Below are 21,305 nucleotides of genomic sequence, written 5' to 3' on the forward strand. Positions count from 1 at the left end.
CTGTATCTTCTTTTCACTACAATAACATCTTAAAGTGAATGCAATATTAATTATGCATCCACTGAACAAATCAGACAGGATCATACCAAGAAAAAACAAAATTGTTTACCCAAATCATCAACAGTGACTTCATGCACTTTTGAGATTTGTAACATCAGGCACTTCTTGAACATTAATGTGCTGCAGAATAAAACAAGAATAACACAATTTATCATTAAATTGCAATAATTTGAGTTTTCTGTCTAGTTACAGCATGTACATGTGAGACGAGTGGTTTTCCTCACTTCCAAATGTAGCAAGTAAGGGGATTCTTTGTCTCAGCTTCATATGGGAGAATCATCCCAGCAGCTACCTCCAAAGCAGGAGGAGCCACTCCCTTTACATCTCCCACCATTAATGCATCATACATCACACAAACGACCTTAGTGCCACTAAGGCAACTAATTTACTTTCACGGGTTCCTTTAATTGATTGGTTACTTTTCATTTGAGTTGTGTACTTGTAAGACAAGAGGTTTACCTCGTCTGCAAATGAAGCAGGTGAGGCTGATCTTAGTCTCAACTTCATATGGGAGAATCATCCCAGCAGCCACCTCCAAAGCAGGAAGGAACCTGTCCCTTTACATCTCCCGTCATTAGCACACTCCTACAATTAGGCATCTAACAGCACACAAATGACCCTAGGGCCACAACAAGCAAGCACAAATTACATGACTTATTACTAGGGCTGAGGAGATTTCACTTTGAATTCACACCAATGCCGATACTCTTACAGATATCCACTTGGAAAAAATTAAAATTAAAATGTGTTCAAAACATTGATCAATATTGGTGTGTCAGTATTCTTCTCCAATTATATGCATTAATTTACCAAGAAATTTGTTTTAGAATATTTAAGAATCATATCAAGATACATACTAAAATTGATATTATGTAAGCACAAAATAGAGTTTTTCGTGCAAAATAAACAGACAGTTTGAATTTTGCATAAATTCCAGGATAAGTAGATTCTGCAGAAATGTTGCATGACATATTTGCGAGACCTATTAAAGGCCAATTTGCCGTAAAAGTATAGGCTAGTATCGGTAGATGAATTCCAATCAAGTCTTTCCGATACCGATCTGTTCGAAACTTGAAAGAAGCAACTTTCAGGAATATTTGCAGAGTGTCTCTATCTTCTTTTGACTACAGTAACATCTTAAAGTGAATGCAGTATTAATGATGCATCCACTAAAAAACTCAGACAGGATCGTATTAAAAAAAACAAAATTGTTCACCCAAATTCTCAACAGTGACTTCATGCACTTTTGGGATTTGTAACAACATCTGGCACTTTATGAACTTTAATGTGGTGCAGAATAAAACAAGAATGATATAATTTATCTTTCATTTTAATTAATTTGAGTTCTCTGTGTAGTTACAGCACGTACATGTGAGACAACTGGTTTACCTAACTTCCAAATGTAGCAAGTAAGGGGAATCTTTATCTCAGCTTCATATGGGAGAATCATCCCAGCAGCTACCTCCAAAGCGTAAACCAGTAAAGCGTAAAACCTCGGGCCACTAAGGCAACTAATTTACTTTCAGGGGTTCCTTTAGTTGATTGGTTACTTTTCATTTGAGTTGCGTATTTGTAAGACAAGAGGTTTACCTCGTCTGCAAATGAAGCCGGTGAGGCTGATCTTATTTTCAACTTCATATGGGTGAATCATCCCAGCAGCCACCTCCAAAGCAGGAAGGAGCCTGTCCCTTTACATCTCCCGTCATTAACACACTCCTGCAATAATGCATCATACAGCACACAAATGACCCTCGGGCCACTAAGGCAACTAATTTACTTTCAGGGGTTCCTTTAGTTGATTGGTTACTTTTCATTTGAGTTGCGTATTTGTAAGACAAGAGGTTTACCTCGTCTGCAAATGAAGCAGGTGAGGCTGATCTTAGTCTCAACTTCATATGGGAGAATCATCCCAGCAGCCACCTCCAAAGCAGGAAGGAGCCTGTCCCTTTACATCTCCCGTCATTAACATGCTCCTTCAATAATGCATCTAACAGCACACAAACGACCCTAGGGCCACAACAAGTAAGCGCAAATTACATGACTTATTACTAGGGCTGAGCAGATACCACTTTGAACCGACACCGATGTTGATACTCTTACAGATTCCCACTGATACTGATACTTGGAAAATGCAAAAACTAATATTTGTTCAAAATATTGATCAATATTGGTGTAAATATTCTTCTCCAATTATATGCATTAATTTACCAAGAAATTTGTTTTAGAATATTTAAGAATTATATCAGGATACGTATTAAAATAGATATTATGTAATCACAAAATAAAGTTTTCGTCCAAAAAAAACAGACAGTTTTTCTTGTATGAAAAGAAAGAAGCATTTTAGAATTATTTTCCTGTAGTTTACGGTTATTACAAGCATAAGAAAACAGTTTTTCTTTGTTATATAACTGTATCTTTAGTCAAAATAAAAATAAATGTCTGATGAAAGGAGTGTGTGTTCTCCTGAAAGGTCACAAAGAAAAACAGTTTTCTTATGCTTGTAATAATCGTAAAATACAGGAAAATAATAAACAGACAGTTTGAATTTTGCATAAATTCCAGGATAAGTAATTCTGCGAAAGTGTCGCGTGACATATTTGCGAGACCTGCAAAAGACCAATATGCCATAAAAGTATCAGCTGGTATCGGTAGATAAATTCCAACCAATTCTTTCATATACCGATCTGTTCGAAACTTGACACAAACAACTTTCAGGCATAATTTCATACAGCACAAAAATTTGTCTCTATCTTCTTTTCGCTACAGTAACATCTTAAAGTGAATGCAATATTAATTATGCATCCACTGAACAAATGAGACAGGATCATTTCAAGCAAACCAAAATTGTTTACCCAAATCATCAACAGTGACTTCATGCACTTTTGAGATTTGTAACAACATGTGGCACTTTATGAACTTTAAGGTGTTGTAGAATAAAACAAGAATGATATAATTTCTTTTAATTGAAATAATTTGAGTTCTCTGTGTAGTTACAGCATGTACATGTGAGACAACTGGTTTACCTTACTTTCAAATGTAGCAAATAAGGGGAATCTTTGTCTGAGCTTTATATGGGAGAATCATCCCAGCAGCTACGTCCAAAGCAGGAAGAACCACTTCCTTTACATCTCCTTTACATTAACCACTCCTGCAATAATGCATCATACAAACGACCCTAGGTGCCACTCAGGAAGCTAACTTACTTTCAGGTGTTCACTTAATTGAATGGTAACTCTTCATGTGAAGCTCGTGTTTGTAAGACAAGAGGTTTACCTTGCCTGCAAATGTAGCAGGTGAGGCTAATCTTAGTCTCATCTTCATAATGCAGGAGGCACTCCCTTTACATTTCGTCTTTAACGCAGTTGTGCAGCAAAAATGCATCATTTATAGGGACACTGAAGTTTCATGATGTGTGAAAATGCGAAGAAAGAGGTCAATTTTTAACTTGCAAATAACTACAGCACGAATGTTGAGAAATGTGCGAGTTTTATTTACTGAGTTACACGAAATGATAGACTGACGATAATGCATCAACTGAATAGGTGAGACATGATCATTTCAAACAAAACTCAATTATACATGTAACCGAGTCAAAAGATGAAAAAAATAATAATAATAAATCATCAACCATGATTTAATGCATTTTGTGTTCTGTGTATAACAAAACCTGGCATGAAAAATGCAGTTTAAAAAGTTGCAGGAACAAAAAAAGAAATGAACCTATCTGTGTCTATTGAAACACTAAGGAGTCCATGTAATTGAGACAATAAGAGTGACACAAGAGGTTCGTTCACCTGTCTGCAAGGGTAGCAAGTAACATGGGCCTTAGCAAATTACATGAGTTATTAGCTGTTCAAAACTTGACAGAAGAAACTTTGAGGCATACTATATTTGCATAGAGTACAAAGGTTGTCAACCAACAAAAATTTGTCTCTATCTTTTTTTTGACTACAGTAACATCTTAAAGTGAATGCAATATTAATGATTAGGGAACGGAACTTTATGTGCTAAAAAACACAGAAATATTTATTTTTTGTGTCATAAATGTTGAAAATATGTGATAAAAACAGGAAAATATGTGACAAAAATAAAAACATTTGGTAACAAAAACAAACTATAACATGCATTTTAAACACCTGAAATTAGTTTCTAAATGATTACCTCTTAGCGAGGTAGGAAGAGTTGGAAGAGTTGCAGTGGATCACCATAGTTTTTTCCAAATTCTCCATTGTAAATCTGTGACGATTATCTCTAAAAAGCATCTTATATTGTGAGAAAGATCGCTCCACGTCACAAGAAACAATTCTTGCATATTTGAATCACGAAATGTCACTAACGCTTAAGTTTTCCAAAGCTTCCTCTTCCTCTACTTCACTTTCCAAAACACATGCAATTTGGCACAAAGTTTGAAAACCTTGTTTTTTCCCAAAAAATTCTGTACATTTAGACACTTAGATCCAGTGAGTTCTTGCAGTTTCGATTCTACTATACGGACTTTAACAATGGAAGCTGCCAAAGTGTTCGCGGACGATTCAAGCTTTCATATGGAATTAGAGAGAATGGACAGGTTTGTTGAGATGTATGCCAATTCGACTTTTACGGAGGGCTCCATCAACAGTTCTTGCAGAATTCTTCTTTGTCGAGATCATTTACAACAGATACAATTTTTTCAAACTTCTGGGCATAACATCTGCATCCAACCAAGTGCCCCATCGCGTAACTACAGGTGTAGGGGAAAGGGGAACCTCAGGACATTTTTGTTTAAAATTGTCTATTCTTCTAGCCAACTTGATAAAAACTTTCTTGCCATTTGAAACCAGTTTATCGACATTGGGATAAAGAGCTCTTATCTTTTCACATATTCTATGCAACGCATGGGCCACACATTTAACGTGCACCATTTTGGGGTAGCTAACGGCAAGGCCTACTGCAGCTTTTTTCATGTAAGCTGCAGCATCTGTCACGAGGAGAAGAACATTGTCAAATGTTATGCCTTCCGGCCACAATAGCTGCATTGCTTCATTAAAAAGCCTTGCTATCATTACGTGTAGCCAGCCCCAGCTACTACTTACAGCTATTTTCTCCCAATAGGATTGTAGGCGAGGTGCCAGAAGTCTGCCAGCGAGGGTGTTCAAAGACAAAACAAACCTAGCACTCTCGATATGAAAGAGGTGCAGAGTAGCCTATAAACATTTTTCCTTCGAGGATTTCGAGGTGGATCAAGTCAATGAGCGATTTTATGTATTTAAAATGAAAATTCGCAAAATATGTATTTACATACGGAAAACTGGAAAATATGTGTTTTTATGTAAAATAAAATTTGCTGTGTTGACATATAAGGCTATAATCAGAATTTTGGCAAAAATGAGGGTCTGTATCTTATCGCAGAAAAAACATTTAATTACCTAAAGTTCCTTTCCCTATTAATGATGCATACACTGAACAAATCAGACAGGATTATTTCCAACAAACCAAAATTATTTTCCCAAATCATCAAGGCACTTTGAGATTTGTAACATCTGGTATTTCATGAACTTTAATGTGTTGCAGAATAAAACAAGAATGATATAATTTGTTTAAATTGGAAAAAAAAAATGAGTTCTCTGTGTAGAAATGTAACAAGTAAGGGGATTCCTTGTCTCAGCTTCATATGGGAGAATCATCCCAGCAGCTACCTCCAAAGCAGGAGGAGCCACTCCCTTTACATCTACCTTCATTAACACACTACTGCAATAATGCATCTTACAGCATACAAACATTCTACAGTAACATCATGCACCGAGGATGATATGGCATTAGAGGCTACATAAACCAGGAAGGAAACTGGATACATTGACGTCATGGTATTTGTTTGTTTGAATCACCATTCTGCTACTTTTTCTAATGAGAATAAGGAATGACTCAATGACATTTTAAAAGGAATAATCATAAAAAAATAAATAAAAAAAAACATTCATGCCCATGCTGGCTCCAAACAAGGAAGTTCAGAAATGACATCTCATTTATGTGGGAAATCAGTACAGGAAAATGTCATTAATACGAAGTTCAAGGGACCAAAAAATGTCAACTTCGAGTTATCCAAACTTTTCAAGATAGCTCCTGTTTTTCAGGTGTAAATAAATTACAGTATAAAGTCAGGGTGGCTACTCTAGGACCATGATAAAATTCAAGTACAATGCCCGGTTTTCATGGCAAATTTTCAAAAAAATTCAAGGCCACAAGCAGATGTTTTCTCTATTTCAATCTTGTGTATTACTGCCTCTGAACACCCACACACATACAACAGAGGTGACACCACGAACTTTTGTCGGGGGGGGGGGGGGGGGGCAAGTATCAGGATAGATGTACCAATAATAATAATGGCATTATTATGACTATTATTATTATTAGTACTAGTAGTAGTAGTGTCAAAGATGTCATTATCCTTATAAATTACGCAAAAAGGGGGTAAAAGTCAGTGATAAAGAATTTGTGTTGGAACCAACGATTTTAAACTTTAAAAAAAAAAACGTTCAATTTCACATTCATTAATAATGGAAAACAAGTACACAAACTGTATTTTTGAATGGCAGAAAATGCATTCCGAATATTATTCTCTTTGTACATATGACATGTATAACTTTCATGTCCAACATATGTTTTACACATATTCAAAATGGAGTGAAGTAAAATAACTGGCAACAATATTGATATAATAGGGTGCAAATAATTTCACAAGGCGCCATGGCATTCTCTCTTTTAAAACTTTTATCATTTAGATTGTTCGGTGGCCAGGGCCGACTCCTGCAGCTCCCTAGCTACAACTCTGAATTTGACAAGACTAAGAAAATTTTAAGATTTTTTTTTTATTATTTGCTTGAAATTTGAAATCGAAGGTGATAATTGCTCCTCTGTGCCCTCTGCAGGTGCCCTTGGCCATCAACGTTTGTACTCTTGCCCTCCTTAGAATTGATTTGCATTCAAGTTTGGGGGGAGGGGGTTGCAATGACCCCTGCCTCAGTGTGGTTGCGCCACTGATATGCACACACAAATATAGTGACAATATGAAGTGTCTGTGTGATTCCAATGTATCCAAAAATTCTAATTTAATTTAATTAAACGGTATATTTAAAAACATTTATTTTGAGTTCCTTAGTTTACATTTGCCATTTCACATACTCAGACTCGAAATACATCTACAAACACAAGTAACACAAATGTTATGGTATATATTCTAACCTGCAAAAAATTGTTAATTGTGTAAGAATTTCAAACTCAAATCTACCTAATCATCTTTAAGAAATCTTATCTTTCAATAATCTTCAGTCTGTCAGATTGCTCAACAAAGTAAACAGATCGAGAGAATTCTGTTTAATTCTTCACACAACATTATTTTCCTTCTTCGATAAAAATAAAAACAACTGTGAACATCTTGCTTCAGGGCATTTATCAATATGCATAAATTCAATAAAATTTGGATTAATAAAGGTTGCAATTTTTCACGTCTACGGAGAAAAATTCAAGCAGAACTCACGGAGCCAATAATTCATGCAGAATTACCAGAATTCAAGGAATTCCCGGTGAGTAGCCATCCTGAAATTACCTTCATAATGGATGTTTTATACTATGTAATAGCTCACAAAATAAGCTTTATATCTACGAAGTTTTAAATAAACTATAAAAAATGTTACTCAAAATAAGGGCATGCAGCTTACGTGGACACAAAGATTCCTAGGAGACAGTAACACAGTTATACAACCTGTTATGCACAGGATGCATGTTGTGGGAAGGAAAATAGAACATGAAAATTTTTCACCAAAAGTCTTTTAAAAAATGGTATCGTTGCTCTTCCCCGACATTCTTACAATTCTACTTCATGAGAAACCAGATTGCACCGAGACCTATGGAAAGGAAACAATCTCTCGTTTATTGACAGGGGAAACTCGTAGAATCTTGACAGCAGTCACCCTGGCACCAGCAAAAGTCTGGAGATAATCGAACACAATGAATGTTGGATTTTATATGGACTTACTAGAGCATTGTCTGTTACAGGATTAAGTGGCGAGATAATATCTCTTGGGAGACACAACAAAACCTTTCTCGGCACCCAGGAAAAAAAAAAGCTGTACATTTAGTTCTGATTCGGCTGTCTAAAGATGCATTGCAAAAAAAAATCATGTTTTCTTTGCTTCAGCCCACTTCATATTCACTCTCCTTAACCTTTCCAGTGAGCAGTCCAAACTCTTCCTAGACTTGCATTGTGATGTGTCCTGCAAAAGGAACTTGAACGGAATGTGGATCCGAGAACACATTAAACAGCGCAGCAATCTATAATCGCTCGGGTTTGGATTCCACTTTAAACTCTATACTTAGTCCCGATTAATCCATCAGCATAAAATGAACTCAAGACAAGCATTATGAAACTTGTGCAGATATCATAATGGGAGATTGTAATTTACTCTCACGTTAATCGAATTGTTGGATTTAGGAGTATTCTGGAGGTCAATCCTCGATCCGCGAAAACTTTACCTCTTCAATAACTTTTTTTTTTATCGGACTCAAGCTTCCATTTCTACATTGAGCATTGTCGGATTATTTTTTTATAGCACACGAATGTTTCTGAAGAAAAGCGGCGATTATATTATATTGAACTTTGTGTGCATCATGAAGTTGTTTTAACTCTTGTTTTTCTTTCTGGAGATCTAATTTCATCATCATCAAATCAAAACAGCTTTGCAAGATTCAAAACAATGACTTTTTCCTTGGCTCTGGATGAGTCATTGCTGTTATGGGCAAGTGACAGCTTTGCAGACCCAAGACAAAACACTGGTGCAAGCTGCAGCATAAACACAATGAGACCGTCTGGAAGTTAGAGCAACAGGTGGCAGAACGGAAAATCCTTGGCATTCAAAAGATAACACCGAACTTTTATCAGCAGTGTGAAAAAGAAAGAAATGATGTTTGGTTTATGTTTTACCATGTAACAGACAATAATACGGGCAATATTTGCTATGCAGACAGCAGCATTCAAACAAGAGATGCCTAAATTTGGCAATTATCGCATTGCCATGCACACCAGTGGCAAGAATGAGCTGTTGTAGGGGAAGAGAGGGGGGCAGGGTCACCTTTTTCTCATTCTACGGTTCTTGTTCGTTTTGAAGATCATATTCAGAACTGGTTCCTTCACTTTAGATGGCAAAGGAAAAGAGGAGGGATGCACTTCCACCCTTGCCCGTGTGTGCACAAGAGCAAGAAAATCGTGGCTGAAACAATTAGCATCGACCCCTCTCCAGTTTGCTGACAGGAAAAGAGGGAGAAGGCTCTCAGCCAACGGAACACTCTTTTTGGTAACTTTTATGACATGGCACAGTTGGGAAAGGTATGAGGTGGGAAGCAGGAGTTATGACACTGTTGGGAAACGCGGGAAACTGGCGTTATGACATACTCGTATGTAAGATCAAGGTAAACTATTGCGTACACCTAGATGACAACGCATTGAGCAGGTTGACGATCTTTAGTTGACCTATGTGGCTTTCACCAATTTCCCTTTTTTATGAAATGCTACAGGGAACAAAGAACACGTTTTGAATTATAGTGGTTACCGGAAGTTGTCGGCTACCAGGCCAAGAGTTGCTCGCTCACGGGAAACTGCTGAATCTAGAGCTCAGAGCTAGACAGATGGACAAGACTTCCAGGGGCCATACACCTTGTATTTTGGAACATTCCTGCAATCTTATCTTGCATTTCTCATCTGACACTGGTGAATATTTCCAAGGTGCTGCATTCAGTGGTGAAAGAGCTTGACCTGCCATTCACATTGACAAAGAATGCAAGTCCAGTGGGCAATTTGGGCTGCTCCCCCCAAGTTGTCATTTGCTCTTGGGACAGGGAAACATGTCAAGGTCAAGTTAAATTAACATCAAAGCTCTCTCCACATTCAGTATTCTCTTGTCGACTTATGCAGGTGTCTACTTCGAATTAAGCTAAACCAGTTTTGCCAAAGCATTTTGTAAACAACTTCATGTTAAAAATTATCCATACAGAAATACATTGAAAATCCTATCTTATCGGCTGGGGAATGGGAAGAACTTCGGATTAAAGGGTACTTCGTATTAACCAATATCGTATTAACAAGGTTTTCCTGTATTAGGTATAAAATAAGATTTTGCACAATCAGAAAGAAATTTTCTATTACACTGGAACCTCGATGTTACATTTTTCAGGTGACCAATCTGAAAAAAACTTAAAATGCAGGAAAATGTAAAATCAAGGAATCTCTAACATTCTGCTATGTTTGGACCATCAAGATTAGAATGTATAATGTGGTAAAATGTAAAATCGAGGAACGTAAAATTGGGGTTCCACTGTACAATATGACAGCACTCTATTTACCTGCTGCTTCTTCCTTTTCTTCTGATGCATTTCCAGGAGTGATTCTTGTCTACCATGACTATGCTTCTTTGCAACCTCGTCCATCTCCAAGTCCCGTCTGTGGGTTGCTCTGCTCTCAACTGCATCAGGTCTCTTTCGGCCTTCTTGCTGCATCTGCAGAAAATTAATTCAAAATGGAAAACTTTCTAGGTACTGCCATTTTTAAATATGAGATGTCCAGAAAGTAAAGATAAAAAGGCCAATATGCATTGTAAAATTTTATTTTATAAAACTTCCAGTACAAATTAATTACGTGAACATTAGGGTTACGACTTTTTTGTAACCCCATGTTCCTGTCATAAATCGATGAACTTTGTTCAAAGCTAATGAAAAATGAAATAATTTGATTTACTCTTGGAAAAGGTCACCCCCAAACTGAAAAATCGATTTTACCATCTACGCATAGGCATATATGCAGTTTATTGTTATAACATAAGATACAAAATTAAAACAAACACATAAATATCATGTCTTGTTAGACACAATAAATCTGAGCTGAAGTTTCTCCTTCATTTTACAGATGTTAATAAGATCTTGAAGACACTTGATTGTCTGTTCTGCTCACTGATTTGTTCTGGGAATTCTCAGCCTTGATGGTTCTTGATTCCAAAAAATTTTCACACAGTTTAATTGCTACATAGCTTCTGATAATCATCTGCATTGTACATTTGGTCAGTACACCAATGGTCAGCCCATCTGTTAAGATATGAATCTACAAATTTTGAGTCTCATCTCTCTGGTAGAAGAATAAATGCCAAGGTAGTAATGCTCGGGAATTCCATCTTGCATTACTTGTATTTTCTGAAACTTCACTTCAGGAAATCCTCCAGTTTCTTCAGAAAAGCAGACCCCCCCCCCATCCCCGAGTTTAATGAAATTGAAATTTCATATCATCTCGCCATCCTGCTGTTTCAGTAAAATCTTCTTTACCATTCTCGAAATTAATCTTGAGCTGCTCATGGTTCTTTACAAGTTCCAGGATAAATGGATATTTGATATTGGGCGGTGTTGTTTTCTCCAAGTTTGTCACCCATTATTATGGAAGCACCCTGTCAAGAACATGATGTTGACAACCAATGAATTGTGGTTCTTCCAGTTTCTTTTGAGCAAACAGTCTTTGTAACTGAATTACAATCCCATTCATTCTTCCAGTGTTCACATTCGTAGCGACCACAACAATCATATTTATACTCTTCCATAAATTGCATTCTTCGAGAACAGCTGTTATTCCTTTAACAACAGTATCCGCTTTTCCGTCTGGTAGATCTAGTGCTTCTAACTTAGCTTCTTCTTTGTTCATTCTTCAACACTAGCACTTGGTGTCAATACGTTTACGTCAAAATGCAACGACCAATTTTCTAAGTGTACTGTTTTCTTCATTTCTTCTTTAAATTTAACAGCTTCTTTAATGGTGGACCTGTAAATACCAGATTGTGAAGATGTCTCAATATCGATCCCATCTTGAGATAACTGTCGGCAAATGGTTGCTACTTTGCTGGTTGATAACATTGAAGATGTTACTAATTTGATTGCAGATTTGGTTTTGTTATACTTCTTCCTTGTCCTTGTAGCATATTCATCTGCATTTTCGGACTCTTCATATTCACTCTCTGTCTGATGTTTCGGAAGTTGACGTAGTAGTAGTTGTTGAAGTGAGCTGCAAGGGCATTTTTCTTATTTTGGATGGATAGTTTTGAAATTCGCAGTCTTCCAAGTTGTAAAACCAACATGTCCATTGCTTTCGATCTGAAGATGATATAACCTTCTGTCATTCACCATTTTCTTTTCTGATGTCAAAAACTTCATTCAATTGATTATATATATATATTTTAAACGTTCATCGCATGTGCTCAACACCTTATTCAGTTTTGCTTCTACGACTTGAATTGATAAGATTGAGAAACTTAATTTCTTTTCAGAATCGAATACAGGCTTGACAATGTTGGAAGTGTGATAAGTTCATGAAAACCATTGTCGCCACCAACGATCATGCTCAATTGGAAAACCAGCATTCCACGCTATAGCCCGACAACGTAATTTCCATTGCAACAGACTTTTCCAAAGAGTTATCATGTCCAACGTTTCCCACTCCTCCTGACAGGCTTTCCAGAGGCCATTGAGAGTGCGTGGACGTCTCTTTCCTAAGGCCCGTTTTAGGAGTCCAAATGCACAGAAGTCCATGGGTGATCAATCTGGCGCCTTGACCGAAATGTCGCTGTAAGGAATTGCATGGATGCCAGTTTCCACCTCCATTCGCTGTAAGAACAGACGAGTCGAAAGGGAGGTATGGCTGGATGCTTTATCTTGGTGCACCCAGACCTGGTTTTTGCCCCCCACGTACAGTGCCGGGATATCTATGTTACAAATGAGTGTTAAAACCTCATCCTGATAGTACGTGGAGTTCACCTTCACATTATTAGCTACACGGCGAATTGCTAGCTTGCCATTATAGCAGTATCCAGCGATGGTCATGAAACCCCGTGGAAAACTTTCCTGGCATTCTCGATACAATGTTTGATAATTGTTTTTGTCGCGAGGGCGGTAGCAAATCGCGCGGGGTTTGTGACAGTCACTAAGGTAGACATATGCTTCGTCCAATGTCACCACATTTTTCCATCTCTACTCTGCAAGATAGGTCTCATAGAGCTTTCTAGCGTTCGTGTGACGTTCCGCAATGTGACGAGGCAACAGCTTGTGAACTCGCCGCTTATGCCGCATTTCTAGTTGCATGTCCTTCTTGATTATGGTGTTCACTGTTGACACAGACATTCCCAACTTACGGTTTCGGTGAACCAGAGTGTCACCATTGCATGGATTGCTGCTTCGACTCACCAGTGACGTACGATATCCAGGTTTCGTCTCCAGTCACTATGTGAGAAAACAAGTCATCCCCATCCGTCTCCTAGCGGGCCAAAAGATCACTTGCTGATTTCATTCTTTCATCTTTGTGAGTGTTTGTCAACATTTTTGGCACCCACCCACACAGTTTGCGATAACCCAGATTGTCCACTACAATTCGGTGCAATGTTTTATCAGACACTTCAGGAAACTCCAAAATAAGTAATGGTGAAAATGGCAATTGGATCGCACTTTAGCATCAACACGTTGCACAAGGTCGTCCGTCTGAACACTAAGCCTGCCGCTCTGCTTGTCATCACGGACATTTGAACGTCCTTCCCGAAAAGCACGGCACCATTATCTTACCTTTCCTTCACACATTACTGTTGCTTAAGTAAATGGTACACAATTCCCGATGAATCTGCACTCAGCCCTTTCGCGTTGAGAAATCTAATCACCGACCTCACCTCGCATTTGGCGGGATTTTCTATTACAGAAGCCATTTCAACTACCTGCTACTCGCACATATGCACCTCCAAACTGAGAAATATACCTCTGTTGCAGGCACAGAATACTAAAGCATGGTTCCGTGCACGCGCAGCTTCTTCAGTGTTACCAGTCCCAAGTAAAAAATTATCGGCCCTTATTTTTGGCATGTGCCTCGTAGATTTTGGAAGATATAAAGAGAATTCCCACTCATTGCTGCAAAACAAATTCCTTGACTACTACAAGTTTTCCACTCAATTTTTTGCATTTTTTAACATGGAAACAAAGAGAATAAAAGTTTGTCCAATGTTGTTTAAAATAAAGAAACACGTATATACTATTTAAAAAAAACAGTTTTTTATCATGGTACCATCGGGAAGCTGCTACAAGAGGAAAGTGGAATTTATTTTCATTCAGAAATTGTTGCAAGAAAAAACTACATGATCTTCTGATTTTTCCATATTGTGGACATATGACATTTGCAGGCTTTCCAGGTCAGTGGGAACCTTGAGAACACTTCAAACATTTATTTTCCTGGACCAAAACATGTTGGAGCATAAGTCCTAATGGAATTCCTAGTGACCTTATGTAATGTTGAATCATAATTTTCTATGGCAAGCCAACTTATAATTATTTTTTGGTACAGAATACAGTATTCAGTGCAGTGCTGTATTCCACACACAAAAATGTATTTACCTTTGCTTTTCTTTCTTTATCTGCTGGGGTGTCTGTCCACACAGACCTGTCCTTGTTCTCTGGTGCTGGCTTCATCTTAAAACTGCGAGGCCCAAGGCCTATGTGTCGTGCTTTATTATCAGGCAGCTCAAGCATCCAGCTCTCACGCTTCACACCTTCCTCCTCTCCCTGTTGGAAAAGAAGCATATTAACAAAACCATATATGAATAACAATTGAAAATGTATACAGTTTGTTCAAATTTTCCGATGTGCATTGTACAGTCAAAGACACTTCTGGATTGTAACAATCCCATTAACTGTTAATGGAATCATTACACAACCCAGAAGAGTCCATGACTGTACAGTGCCACAACATAATCAGCACAGCCTTCAGCCACTTTTAAACTCTTCCCTGGGGTGTTTATTGAAGGTTGGGTGGGTGAGAGAGCAGCACATACACCTCAAAATTATTTGAACTATTTTGTGTGCACACAGTTGTTTATACGAGGGCTTTTTTTTTTCAACTTCCGATATGGCATACAATCAAAACCACAGTGAATAGCAAAATGGGTTTATTGTCAAAAGTTACGAACACGTATAATTTACTTTTCAACATAATCACCAAGAAGATTTAGACATTTATCAAACCGCTTTTCAATACCCTCTGCAAGAAAAGGTGCTGCCTGTCTGTTGAGCCAGGTCTGCACCGTGTCCCGAAGCTCCTCATTGGTGTGGAAGTACCATCCTCTCAATCACTTCTTCATCACCGGAAAAAAGTGGAAGTCACTTGGTGCCAGGTTTGGGATGTAGAGACGGTGATTAAACACTTCCCAGTGGAATTGTCGAAGAAGGTCTTCAGTTTGACGCAGCTATATGTGGTCGGGCTTTTTCATGAAGCAAGAGAATTCCTGAAGACTGTATGCCTGGATGTTTGTTCCGGATGGCTCTGCGTAGTCTGCGCAATGTCTCACAGTATGCAGCTGCAATGATTGTGACCCCAGGCTCCTTAGTCAACACACCTCGCACTTGGCGGTAGAGTCGATTGTAGCAGACACTTCTACGTGCCGGTCACTCAGCTTCAACTGAAGCGTTGGCCTTGGCAGTGGTAGTGGTGGAAGTGGCAAGGGGGACGCCAATCACGCTGTGTGATGCCCCGCTTCCTAGCACTTCACAAGCCACCTGGCGGTGCCAACGGAGGTTGAAAAAAAAATTAGCCCTAATATTAAAAACATGCGTTGGAATGGTGGCGTTATATCACAGATTGCCCAAAAGATCACACAATTGTAGGTTAAGGTAGGTTAGTGTTTTTACAATAAATCTCTACCATTTTATTTCATCTGGGAGTTGATTGACTAGAATAGCCAGATGTCACGCACACCTGGTACTGCCCTCTGATGCAAGCAATGTTGCCATTACACATCGTAATTTTTTAAAAAAAAATCCTTTCTAAGGTACATCATAACTAACTCCATAAATCATCTATAAAACATAAAATGCATAACAAATTATTGTTCTCTTTTCAATTCGATACATGCCCATGGAGACCATCGATGCACATAAAAAATTATTGCAAGAGACTCCACAGCTGTCCTATTGTCCATGTATTTTCTTCCTTCGTACAAAAAATTGTTTACACCTTAGTAACTTCTGCACACGGAGCATTTGTGAAGAGCATGATTTTTTTGTTCAATGTTTAAAAAATATCCACATGGACAAAGTTAATACCCAGTGAAAGTTTCATGTTTCTATCGCTCTTTATAAAAAACTTATGTACGATAAGTCTTGATTGCGTGAATTTTTGGACACCCTGAAGAAACTTAAATCTTTATACAATAAATTTTGCCTTGGTCAGCTTTTGAATGTTTTACTAAACATGGAAACAAGGCTTCACAGTGTTACCAAACTTAAATTGTGATAAATCATGCAAGACATGCACTCTAAGTCAAATTTTATTTAATCACGTTACTTGCGTGAACATTTTTGCTGATGCTGAGCAAGAATGTTAACATAGCAAGTGAACGCAGAAAAAAAATCATGCCCGAGATCACGATTTCCATGTGGTGATCAGATGCCTTGGCGACTGGAGTCCATCATGTATAATTACATGAAATCTCAATTTCATATTCCAAGATTTTGCATCTTAGCATACAGGCACACGGGACATGTACCACATATAAATTTAAGCCGAAAATGCATGATCGACGAAACTCAAACCTAGGCCACTGGCATGGCTGCCATTTCTCTACCAACTGAGCTACAGAGCCTACATTTTTGCATAAATTTATACTGGTAGGCCTTCTTGCATCTAAATGTAATGTGTGTCCACAGACTCAGTTTTGAAAGGGAACTAGATTGAATTAGTACTGGTTGAATAGCAGTGGCAAGGTTTACTAGGGATGCAGGTTCGAGTCCTGGTCGAACATGCATTTTTTTCGCATGATTTCTACGAAGATTTGACACTTAACCCTTATAACCACAATTAGACAAAAAATGTATAAAATGATCCCATGGTTGGAAATATGATTTTCCATTCTGTTGTATGGTCTGTACTTGGGTACATGACTTCTTCTACTGACCAAATTCTAACTGCTAGTGTTGCCAACCAAGATTGTAAGCAAAGCCAGTTTTCACTTTGAACATAACACCACTATTTCCAAAACCATCAAGTGTCCCATGCTGGCTGCAAATCATACATTAGCATGATGTCAATCTCAAAAGTGTAAATTATCACCCTGACTAATTTTTTATGATTTCTTCATTGGCATTTTGGTAAAAAAATACTTCTGTGGAATGAACTGGAAATCAAAAGAATATTATAATTTATCCATAATTGGTTTTGTGCGAATTACTCACAGTTGACAAATATAAAAAAAATATTTATATTACGAAAACACAATAAAAATATCAAATAAAAGGTCACTACTTACGATATTGTGAGTATTCCTCTTTGAAACTGCGAAGTTTCGGAGGTACAACCGCCTTTTTCTTCATGCAATTTTAGACATGTGTCACTACCATGCTGATTCAATTTACCTTTCAGGGAAAAGGTTTTGCAGGTTGGAATGATGGTAGAAAATTTGATAGAATATTAAAAAATATATCCTTACCCCTTGTCATTTTTCTCTAAAATTTTACAAAAACAGGTTAAAACTATAAAATCAAAACCCCCTGCCAAACGTGCTTTCATCAGCTGATTCTCCCATGAGGAATGCATGGAATGATAACTTGACATGGCATGGTAGTGACACGTGTCGAAAATTGCCTAAAGGAGGCAGTTGTACCTCCAAAACGTAGCAGTTTCAAAGAAGGAGACCCACAATATTGTATAGAAATATGTTTTAATATTTTAAAATGTGTTGAGAGATTTGGCTTCAGGCTTCATAGTGTAGAAAACCCAGCGAGAATATCTCTACCACATTCCAAATGAATTCAGTAAATACAACAAAAACAACAAATGAAGAATTGCAATGATGTGTGGATGTTAGCGGCAATTACCCGTACTGCTTTCACCTTAGCATCCACAGAAGACACATACTTTGAACAAGAGTTTCCAAATTTAGCTCTTTTCCTGTGTTACAAAGTTTCAAGTTATACATTAAGTGTCATAAAGTAACTGTTGACAACATTACTCCTATTGCAAAAAAGTAACTCGGGCATGGATAGTTAGTTAGAATTCCTCAAAATAAAAAGTAACTGTTACTTGTAATGCTGTTACAAGTTGATTGACTTGTTTTATTTTAGTTCGCTTCTCTGCCACTTTTGGCTGAGTCATGATATGATGAAACTGATGGAGAAACAGTCCCAAAGAACACCCATATCCAGGACTGGGATTCAAACCTGGGACCTCTGGCATCACAGCATGCTGTGCTAACAATTCTGACATGAAGGCTGGCACAGTTACATCCAAACAACGATGTGATTAAAAGAGGGAGCAAATGTACAATACCGACCCCTCCCCGATTTTTGTAATATTTCGCATACTCACTAATTGAGGCCTCCTAATCACGAATTTGAAGTTAAAATTTGGGAGTCACGCGTAGAAATTGCAAAATAAGCGAAATTGAGTGGTCTGCAATCGGAACAGATTCTTTGGATTTCTCCACGAAAACAATGGTTATTTCAATATTTTACGTTTAAGAATGAAATTTTAACTATGTTTGCCTAACCTAACCTTACCGTGAATGGTTTGTGGGGCTATGCGAGAATGGTTTGTGGGGCAACGTAAAAAAATGTCAGTTTCGTAGCGCTTGAGCAGACAAATTTTAACTACACAATCGATCAAGTGCCTAAATTATTGACTATGCGAAATATGAACGAATGCCCTGTATTATTAATATGTACCCAACTAAAAGTAACTAAAAAAACTTACGAAAGAAAAAACTTCATTTCCTACCTACAAGTGAATGCTACGTTGAACAAACATGCTTTCCATGCTTTTATACGGAGAACGATAGCAGTAATTGAAAAGCTTATTTTACAACTTCTACACGTCAATGAACAATTTCAACACGTCACCCCTACATGTTAACCTCAGATACTTCATCGGGACTACGTATTTTGTGAGTATAGGCACTACGATAGAAATTTCGGAAGGGTCCGGTATTGCAAATTCTTACCGAAAAGAATAATTCTGACACAAAGTACATTACTGTAAAACTTAATAGATATTAATTACAGAAGTAAATCAAAACTTACTTGGTGTGTGAGTTGCTTCTTCATGTTCAGTGCTCTTTCTTCAAACTGATGTCTCACGTATGCCCCATAATCAGCTTCAACGCCTGATGGCATCGGTCCAATCACATTTCCCTCTATATCTGACCCAGAGCCCTCTGAATCTGCAGTTGTAGAAGCACCGAAAGCACCGGGATCACATAATTTCAATCGTATACTGTCAGGAATGGCAGGTCCAATCACACCTTTACTTGTACTGACTTGCTCACTGGTTTTCACCCGAAGCCCAGGTGGAAGAGTTGGGCCAAAAGAGTCTTCATCCTGATTTTGTTCGACATGCTCCTTCGATGCATTAGAGGTGTCAGTTTCTTCTTCGGAATCACTGTTTTGAGTGTTTCTCAAATGGAGCGGCAACACTGGACCAATCCCTTTTGCTTTATTACAAGCACTTGTACTGGAACGATCATCTCTCTTGGTTGATTTCCCATCTGAGTCTTCATCCGAAGTATCATTTTCTTGGCATTTTTGCAAATGTGGTGGTAACGCAGGGCCAATAAATGACATGGTTTCACAAAACCTAAAGAAATAATGAAGAAAATATACATAAATATGAAATATCATGAGGTATTGACTACAGCCTCTAAACAAATAAATTTCTCGTTACAAGAAATCCCTAAATTGTCGATTGATATGGGTGCATCAATTGTTACCATATCTCACCACAACATCATCACTACCAGCGTCTTGCCCAGGATTTTCGAAAGGGAGGGGTTATCTACACTTTTTTCTGGTAGTCAGCCCTTATTTTACCAACTTTTCTACCTTTGACGTTCTCTCTTTTAGGAACAATGGCCAAGGGGGGGGGGGTGGTTATAACCCCCACCAACCCCGCTTGGTTATCAGCTGTTGTTCCCTTCTACTCAACTCAGCATCCAGGAAATGCCATAAAACATGCAAAACCTAGAAACCATGGTTTGTTCCAACATGAAGCATTCCCGGTTGCCTACAAAACACTTTCATATCACTGGTAACAAGACTATTCTTCAACACAAAAATCCTAGACAATAGGATTACAACCCAACTCAAAGATTAAACATAATGGCCAAGTTCCTTTTGTTTTATTGTGATTTTATCATTCTACGAATGCAATTTTAAAAATGGTTTGATTTCAATTTACTTCTGTTAACACATACTGTGGAGTTTTAGTGATTACTTAAGATTTGGTTCAATGTATGCTTTCATAGTTAGGTTAGGAAGGCCAGGTTTGGCTCTCTTAGCACCATTGTCGTGCGACAATGATTGCCAAAATTCTATGATTAATTAGTCTTCCTGCTAGGAGAATTTGAAAAAAAAATCTTAAAACAATCGGTACTGTAACCAACAGAATTGTCTACGATCTCTGTCACAGATATAATTTATCAAAACATGGCTCGTTTTGTGTATCCTTTAAATAATGCTAAGATTTGCAATCAGCTCATTTGAGTCTGGGGTCTGGTACCCTATCCTACACCCTCGAATTTTCAATTTTTTTTCTTTATGAAGATTATGTGATCCTAATTGTGAATATAAAAAAAATGGGTAAATTTCTTGTATCGGACAAACGGCTGAAATTCGTTAGTTCATTTAATTTGAATATTGGTACTTACCTATTCTGCATTGAGAAACATTGCTGAAGGTGGGTGGCATTTCGCTTATTTCACGTAAATAAGCTCTATTTGCGACATATCGAGTAAGTTTTCTTCGTTTCTTTTTGCCTTCGGTAACACGCAAAATGGCGGTCACAGTTTCACTACCGTTCTTGGCATGCAGTGTTTCCACCCAACTGCACCCAAAAATAACTACGTAGCCCCACAAACCATTGATGCATATCCCCATGAACCATTCATACATAGCCCCACGAACTATTTCCGGTAAAGTTAGGTTAGGTAGGGTCACGTCTAGGTTACAATAGTTAAAAATTGGTTTCGAAAAAAATATGCATAGCCCCACAAACCATTTGCGGAAATGTACCTTCTTCAGTTACAAAAACACGTGTTTGGAAACACTGACCGGGATTAAGTCATCACACACAGGCTACATCCACCTGGAATTAAATGGATGCAAGAGCTTCCGTGCATCGGTCACACATTTATATTGAAAAATAGATGATTTACCGGCAAAATTCA

At 37.8% G+C, this 21,305-nt stretch overlaps 1 protein-coding gene across 1 annotated transcript in view; it reads right to left on the reverse strand.

Annotated features, from left to right (window-relative positions):
- The window catches only part of LOC145993958 (uncharacterized), a 60,789-nt gene that overhangs the window by 37,223 nt on the left and 2,261 nt on the right, over positions 1-21,305 (reverse strand). Inside the window, exons 2-4 of the mRNA XM_083129953.1 lie at positions 19,165-19,717; positions 14,491-14,658; positions 10,432-10,584 (exon numbers count right to left, since the gene is read on the reverse strand). Of these exons, the coding sequence (XP_082986079.1) occupies positions 10,432-10,584; positions 14,491-14,658; positions 19,165-19,717 (874 nt within the window). The remainder of the gene's footprint in view (positions 1-10,431; positions 10,585-14,490; positions 14,659-19,164; positions 19,718-21,305) is intronic.

This window comes from Lepisma saccharinum, chromosome 10, assembly GCF_977018435.1.
Source record: "Lepisma saccharinum chromosome 10, izLepSacc3.1, whole genome shotgun sequence".
Classification (NCBI taxonomy): domain Eukaryota; kingdom Metazoa; phylum Arthropoda; class Insecta; order Zygentoma; family Lepismatidae; genus Lepisma; species Lepisma saccharinum.